Genomic DNA, 7,945 nt, shown 5'->3' on the forward strand with positions numbered 1-7,945 from the left:
TCTCCCATCTCTCACTGTCTACCTTTAACCCTAACCCTTCCCTCCCCAAATGGCCACCACCCAACCCTCCAAGAACGGCTCCGCCAAGGCTCCAGAACCCGACCCGCAACCCGAACCCGTCACCGACGCCGCCACAACTGTCTCGCCCGAGTCCAACCCGCCCACCACTACAATCGATAACAACCAAAATCAGAACCCCGACTCCGAATCCCCGCCCAAATTGGATTCCGAGGCTCTGGCGACGACTTCCAACAGCGACACTAAAATCTGAAGGTCCACAATCTTCACCAAACTCAATCCATGGCTGCCTCATCCTCTCTCTCCAACTTCCTCTCCTTTATGACACCCTCAAAGCCCCCATCACAAGCCAAACCCCCACCACCCTATCTCTGGCTCATAACGATTCCAATTCCAACTCCTTCCGATTCCAATTCCACACCCGAAGGGAAAAGCCAAATCAAAGAACCCCAAAATCCGACGAATCCAATCACTGCATTGAAGACTGCTTTCTGGGTTTACAAGATCACAGAGAGCCCAGATTGAAGCCTGTGAACCATAAAATTCGCCGACGACCTGTATTCTTTGAATTTTCTTAGTCCCTTGATTTCCAGACCTCTATCTCTTTTCAATCTTTTCATAAATATCAATATAACATAATGTCTATTCTATGTATGCAATCAAGATTGTCGGGCTGCTGAGGTTGAAAATCTTGGACTTGACGAAATCATGCGCAGGTCTTCCTCAACCTTGGGCTTGACGGAATCGACCTTCTTAGCCGGCCTGTCGTCTTCGGAAGATTGCCCATGATGACTCTGGTATCACTTCTGGCAACGGGCGGAGAAGAAGAGGAAGAAGAAGCGGTGGACGGGTGCCCCATCAAAATAAAATGATCCAGGCTTTCTGATTGGGACAAACCCAAGAACATACATTTTAGATGAAGAGGGTTTCCCACAATTTCCTTCATTATGATTAGAAACGAGAGAGAAAAAGAGTGTGGCAGAGAAGCAAGAGATTCAGATGGGAACTAAAATGTAGAGAAGCAGAAATTAAACCATGGTTAGAGTGGAGACGAGTTTCGGAGAGAGAGAGAAGAAAAAGAAAAGCTTAGAGAAAAGAAAAAAAGAAATAATAGATTAAAACATGAAGGGACAAAAATACCCTTCAAAATATGCCATGTGGCACGCACCGTAACGAAGCTAACGGCTCCAGATACCGAAATTGGGTCGGGGTGAGAACCTTAGACACCAATCTGATAGTTTTGGAAGCTGAGGTATGAAAGTTTAGAATGGCAAAAAAGTGGGACACTGTTTGAGCCATTTTCCCTCTAGATTATGATATTAGACTTAGGATAGGAATACCATATTGTATCATGTAATCCTGTACATATGGAAGCCCATATTCATTTAATGATATACAAATAATCTCTACTTTCTCTTTGCATCCTTTATTCTTAAAAAACTTTTGAGATATTTTTCTTTAATGAAATTATCTGCTTTGAAGAAAAAAGAGTTAAACTTAACATTATCTTCACTTTCTATTATTATTAAGAGAATAAGACTTGTCAGTTAAAACACATTTTTTTTATTGAAATAGCCTTCAAATATTAAAAAATTTTAAGAAAGTTTAAATCTTTAAGGATTAAACTGTAAATTGCAAAAACAAAAAAAAAGATAAAAAAATTGAAAATAAGCATTATCCATATGCTCTCCAAAACTGCCATGCAGTCACTTTAACCGTTCCTCCAATTAAATGCTCAAAATTAATTTTATTAAAATTTCTTTTTATTTTTTAAGATTAAATACTGGGTTTTCCTTCTAAAACTAGAAGATTCTGTTGAAGACTTGAAGGCTTGAAGCTGTATTCTACTACAAATTAAATTCAATTATTCTAGGAATTTTGCTGTTGCAGTAGCACACCGAATTTCACTGCACGTTCGACTGAGCCAAACTAAAAGGATCCAAGACGCTATTTACGTCAAAATGGGAATAAAGGGAGGGACCCTTTCAGAACAAGAAACTGCCCTTTAGCCTCGATGACATGACCCCATTTTATTACCACCCAAGAATAGGCTTACACGTCGCGTTACTATTTTCGATCACTGCGAGACAGTAAGTTACCCAAAATAAAAAAATTAAAATAAAAGCCTGACACAGAAAAACTGGGTGTATTTTAAAAAGCTTTGTTGGTCTAAGAGTAAAACACCGCAACTGTGCTAGTGCGCTCTCTCTCTCTCTCTCTCTCTCTGAAACACTCCAAGGCAAGCCCAGAAATCGATGAGAGGTAAACCAGTTTTTTCTTCTCTTTCTCTCCTGCTGAATTTTCTTGCATGTTGAATCTGCTGCTTCTTATGTTTGAATCTTTCCAACTAATGTTTTAGTTTTCTGACCAAACACCCCCTTGATTACTGTGGTTTCTAGATCTCGTTATCTGTCGATTTTCGGTTCAGTTTTGGTTCCTGTGTTCAACTTATGTATCTGTTTGAATAATTCGTAGCTTAGTAGTGTGCAATCTTTTCATGCAGAGAAACATGTCTAAAGCGGAAAAGGAATTTGTGTGTCTGTGATTATATAGCTGTGAATTGAGATTTAGAGAACCTACCAGGATGTTTAAGACAAAAGAAATGGGCTTTTTGGGTTTGTGGGGAAAGTGAGGAAACTCAAGAGTTTGTGTTGGTTTGTAGAAAATTGGAGGGTTTGTAATTATGGAATCTCTGAATGGTATTGATAAGTCGAGGGTTTTGGATGTTAAACCTCTGCGTACTTTGATGCCGGTGTTCCCAACCGGCGCTCAGGCCCCTAACTTTGGCTGCATGCCTCCCTTTGGGCATACCCCTAATGGGTTCTCTCCATTTTTCCCATTTAGTGCACCACCACAAGCCACTCAACACTCACCTGATCTCAATCATGTGAGTCCTCCCGGAATGCAAACACCAGCTGGTCACATGCCGGCTCCACTTCGGTCGTATAGAGCCCCGAACCCATCTGGAGCACTGCCTCATGACTTTCCGGAGGATTCCAACGGAGACGGGGAGTCGTCAATGGGTGGGACGGCCAATGAAGATGGGTATTTTGATGGTCATAAGGACGTGGCTCCTCATCGTGGTTCTAGTTCATCTCGAAAGAAGACCAACAGAGCTAGTTCATCTCGAAAGAAGGTTAAGAAAAGTGGAGATGCTGATGCATTGATCTTTGTTGGAAACAAAGGATCGAGCGTGAACTTTGTTTCTTTGATCAGTCCAGTTCAACTAGAAGATGGTAACAGGGAGTTGGTTAATTATGTACTCATGAATTTTGATGCACTCCGGAGAAGGATCTGCCAGATTGAAGATACCAAGGAAAAGAACACCGACACCATTAAGCGTGCAGATTTAAAAGCTGGTAATATTGCAATGACCAAAAAGGTTCGAACAAACATGAGGAGGAGAATTGGAGTTGTCCCTGGAGTTGAGATTGGGGACATTTTCTTTTTCAGAATGGAAATGTGTGTGGTGGGATTGCATGCTCCATCAATGGCTGGTATTGATTACATGACTCTCAAGGGTGATTTGGAAAAAGATCCCATCGCCTTGAGCATTGTTTCTTCAGGAGGCTACGAGGATGAAACAGATAGCAGCGATGTCTTGATATATAGTGGTCAGGGTGGGAATACCAACAACAAAGATAAGCAGGTGGCTGTCTCTGATCAGAAGCTTGAAAGGGGTAATCTTGCTCTTGAGAGAAGCTTGCAACGTGGCAATGAAGTAAGAGTGATTCGAGGGTTGAAAGATGATACTACTCTTAATTCCAAGGTCTATGTCTATGATGGCCTGTACAAAATCCAAGAGTCATGGACGGAGAGGGGAAAATCTGGTGGCAATATGTTCAAGTACAAGTTAGTGAGGGTGCCTGGACAGCCTGATGCCTTTTCAGTTCTGCAAACAATCCGAAAGTGGAAGGACGGTTTATCATCGAGGGCTGGACTTGTTCTTCCAGACCTCACTTCAGGGGCTGAACGTATACCTGTTTCCCTTGTAAATGAAGTTGATAACGAGAAGGGGCCCGCTTATTTCACGTATTTCCCTTCGCTCAAGTATTCTAAATCTTTCACTTTAACACAGCCTTCTCTCGGTTGCAAATGCCGTAGTGCATGCCTCCCAGGTGATATGAATTGCTCTTGCATTCAGAAAAATGAAGGTGAATTTCCTTACACTGGTAATGGGATTCTAGTCAGCCGTAAACAGTTGGTGCATGAATGTGGTGCTACATGTCCATGCCCTCCTAACTGCAAAAACCGGGTATCCCAAAGTGGTGTAAAAGTGCGCTTGGAAGTGTTTAGGACAAAGGATAGGGGCTGGGGCCTACGGTCGTGGGATTCTATTCGTGCTGGTACTTTTATTTGTGAGTATGCTGGTGAAGTTATAGATGAAGTGAAATTCAAAAATAAAGGGGATGAAGGTGAAACTGATGAGTATATTTTTGATACAAGGCGCGATTATGACTCCTTTAAGTGGAATTATGAACCTGGCTTACTAGATGAGGATAGTCCTAATGATTCTGTTGAGGATTATAGCATCCCATATCCCCTTATCATAAGTGCCAAGAATGCTGGGAATGTAGCTCGATTCATCAATCACGGTTGTTCACCAAATGTTTTTTGGCAACCAGTTCTATATGAACAGAACAATCAGTCTTTTCTCCATATTGCTTTTTTTGCCATCAGACACATTCCCCCTTTGACAGAACTGACATATGATTATGGGATTTCAATGTCTGATGAAGCGGCCAATAACAATGGCCTCCATAGGAAAAAGAAATGTTTATGTGGATCCTCAAAATGCCGGGGTTATTTTGGCTGATGGTTTGTGTAGTTTCTACCAACAGAGGAGCATGGTGCCAGCAAACTTGACACTGGTTAAAATGTTTGGAATCTTCCCCATCTTTATATGTCTTGGAACTTAGAGTAACTGTGATTTCTCTTTTGTATCTTTCAATCTTTGATTGTTTAGTATGCAATCTGCACCATGTTTATATGTATTGAAACTTAGCTTAACTTTTTGATTTTGTTGTTGTATCTTTCCAACTTTGATGTTTTTAGGGTCTATTAGCTAATAATCATTGTACCTGTAAACCTGTCCTGGTTAGAAACTTGGACTCTTCATCAAGTCTGTAAGTTTTTGAACTCTTAATCTTTCCACCTTCATGGAAGTCATGCTTGCTTGGTTCTTTCTAATTTAGCCTTTTGCTTCATCTTAAAAGCTTGTTGCCTGCAACTGTATGAAAGCTATCTGGTATTGAGATGTGAGAAGAATTTACCTAAGCTCATACAGTTGGTTCTAATCTATTTAATTTATTGAATTTTGGGGGTTCATTTAGCACAGTTTAAAAGTTTTAATCCTTTTTTTTTTTGTTTTTAAATGTTATCATGATATATGTTATGTGAAGTAAAGTTCCTTTTGTTGCATACTAGCCCTGCTAAACCAAATTGATTGCTCGCATTGACCTGGTTACAAGCCAAGCACTTGGTTCACCAAAACTTGTTTTAATGTGGATCTGTCGTTTTCTAAATGCTTATCCTTCATTAGTTGAATAGATGTATGGATTTTTGTATATCCTGAAAGTGCATTAGGGGAAACTTGTATGTTGAATACTTGTGTCAAAGTGTGGAGTGGTCCTCTATCCGATGGCTTGTGAGTTTCATTCCGGAGTTTGAACATATTGATACTTGTTCAATCGCTACAGTACTGAAGTTATTACTGAATGATTCTTCATTGTTAGCTGATTGTGAATGCAATTTCAAGGATAACATGGAGAAAGTGCCCAAATGGAGAGGAGCTCTCAAGGAAGTTGCAAATTTGTTAGGTGGACTTGCCAGGAGCTGAATTTTTTTTTTTTAAATGTTTTTGGCAAAGCAGACAACTCAAAAACAAACAAATTCTAAACGAATTTTAAAAATTGAAAATGTTCTTCAACATTCAAATTGGTACACGTCAAAGAAGCATTTCAAATTTTCGATACTTGAAAACTGAAAATAAAATACCAAGCCCTCTGCTAGGGTTTGGAGAGCGCCGTTCTTGGCCTCTCTGTGCCTTCCTCCATCATCGATGGAGTAACTTTCCGGCTCCGATTTCAGCGTCGATCCCTTTGGGCACGGATTATACCAGGCCTAGAAAATGGCTAGCAACCTTGCCGGCGACGACCTGTCTTCTTCAGTTCCTCCTAAAGGGCCTCGGCCTCCCAGCACTGATCTTCCCCCATTGGAGTGTACTTATTGTGGAGACAAAGGGCATACTGAGCAGAGGTGTTATGAACTAGTTGGGTATCTAGAATGGTGGGATTTCATCAAGAAGCCACGGAAGAATATAGATGCGAAGAAGAGTAAAGGTGTTGCGACCACTACAAAAGAACCCCCCTCTGCAAACATTGCTCAGTCAGGTATGGATGGTAAAGGTAAAGTTTTTCCGGCAAATTCTTAGAATAGTACTTGGTTAATTGATACTGGTGCATCTGATTACATGGTTAATGATTGTAGTATTGTGTCATCATTCAAACCCTCATCTCTAACTTCTATATTTACTGCGAATGGTGGTTCTTCCCAAGTAACCGGGGAGGCTCCATCCATCTCTTTGAATCTCTTACTTTAGACTCAGTCCTTGTTGTTCCTTCTCTAGACTATAACCTTTTATCAGTGAGTCAAATCACTCTTGCACTTGCATGTATTGTGACCTTTTGGCCTTACTTTTGTGTGTTTCAGGACATTCTGACCCAGTAGGTTCTTGGTTATGGTGTTAGAAAGGGCAATCTCTACCATTTGGACCTGACAAGTGGTGGGGAACAGAGGATTCATCAGGCGAATAAGGTTGGAAGGGTAGAAGAAGCAAAAGCTACTGTTTGGTTATGGCATCGCCGTTTGGGACATCTCTCCTTCAGTTACCTTCAGAAATTAAATTCTTCTTTATTTTCCAAGTGTAGTGCTTCAAATTTTAAGTGTGATGTTTGTGAACTGGCCAAGAGCCATCGTATTTCATATTCCCTAAGTTTTAATAAAAGTTCAGAACCTTTTTGTATCATCCATTCTGATGTCTGGGGTCCTGCTCGAATCCCTACATTGTCAGGTGCTCGGTACTTTGTTACTTTTATTGATGAATGTACTCGTATAGTGTGGGTATCTCTTCTTACCCATAAAAGTATAGTTTGTGATGTATTCTAGAAGTTTTACAGTATGGTGTCTACCCAATACCTCAAGCAGATACAAGTGTTTCAGTCTGATAATGGAGGTGAATTTGTTAATAATGTCTTGTCTGAGTTCTTGATGAGTAATAGGATGCGGCACCAAACTTCGAATGCTTATACTCCTCAACATAATGGTTTGGCTGAACGGATGAATAAGCAATTGTTGGAAGTTGTCTGGGCATCTCTCTTTGGAATGAATGTGCTGGTGAAGCCTTGAAATATGCAACATATTTGATCAACCGTACACCATCCCGAGTCATTGAGCTTCAAACACCGTTTCGTAAGATGCATAAACTTCTCGCCATTCCTGCAATGCCAAACTTAGAGCCTCATGTGTTTGGGTGTGTCGTCTTTGTTCATATACCTCAACATCAACGAGGCAAGTTGGATCATTGTGCTCGCAAGTGTATTTTTCTCGGGTATGCTGAATTTCAGAAGGGCTATCGGTGTTATGATCCCAAGAAAAACAAGGTGTATATTTCTCTAGATGTCTCTTTTCGTGAGTCAGATGCGTATTTCATGGGTTCTACCCTTCAGGGGGAGAATCATCAGGTTGAAGGGCAGTCCTCCATAATTGGAAAGGAGTTTCTAGAATTGGAAGACTTGGAAAATAGGCTTCAAACTTGTACTGAGACTCAATCGGTCGTTGGATCAGATGACACCATAATGATTGACTCTTTACCTGGAAACGATTATGGAAGCCCAAGTGTGTCAGGAAGTGAAACTGGTCAGTCGCC

General features: G+C 40.9%; 2 protein-coding genes across 3 annotated transcripts; both read left to right on the plus strand.

Annotated features, from left to right (window-relative positions):
* The first annotated feature begins 2,155 nt into the window (after positions 1-2,155).
* Positions 2,156-5,036, plus strand: LOC133717170 (histone-lysine N-methyltransferase, H3 lysine-9 specific SUVH1). The gene is made up of 2 exons (XM_062143830.1): positions 2,156-2,280; positions 2,522-5,036. The coding sequence occupies exon 2, from the start codon at positions 2,702-2,704 to the stop codon at positions 4,832-4,834; it is 2,133 nt and encodes a 710-aa protein (XP_061999814.1). The 5' UTR covers positions 2,156-2,280; positions 2,522-2,701; the 3' UTR covers positions 4,835-5,036.
* Positions 5,037-5,346: 310 nt separating this feature from the next.
* LOC133717172 (uncharacterized) lies at positions 5,347-7,047 on the plus strand. Of its 2 annotated transcripts, none has more exons than XM_062143832.1 (2): positions 5,347-6,425; positions 6,730-7,047. In XM_062143832.1, the coding sequence occupies exons 1-2, from the start codon at positions 6,149-6,151 to the stop codon at positions 6,765-6,767; spliced, it is 315 nt and encodes a 104-aa protein (XP_061999816.1). In that variant the 5' UTR covers positions 5,347-6,148; the 3' UTR covers positions 6,768-7,047. The 2 variants fall into 2 exon arrangements, with proteins under 2 accessions (XP_061999816.1, XP_061999817.1); XM_062143833.1 differs by having other exon boundaries at positions 5,347-6,410.
* Positions 7,048-7,945: the final 898 nt, after the last annotated feature.

Source organism: Rosa rugosa, chromosome 6, assembly GCF_958449725.1.
Source record: "Rosa rugosa chromosome 6, drRosRugo1.1, whole genome shotgun sequence".
Taxonomy (NCBI): domain Eukaryota; kingdom Viridiplantae; phylum Streptophyta; class Magnoliopsida; order Rosales; family Rosaceae; genus Rosa; species Rosa rugosa.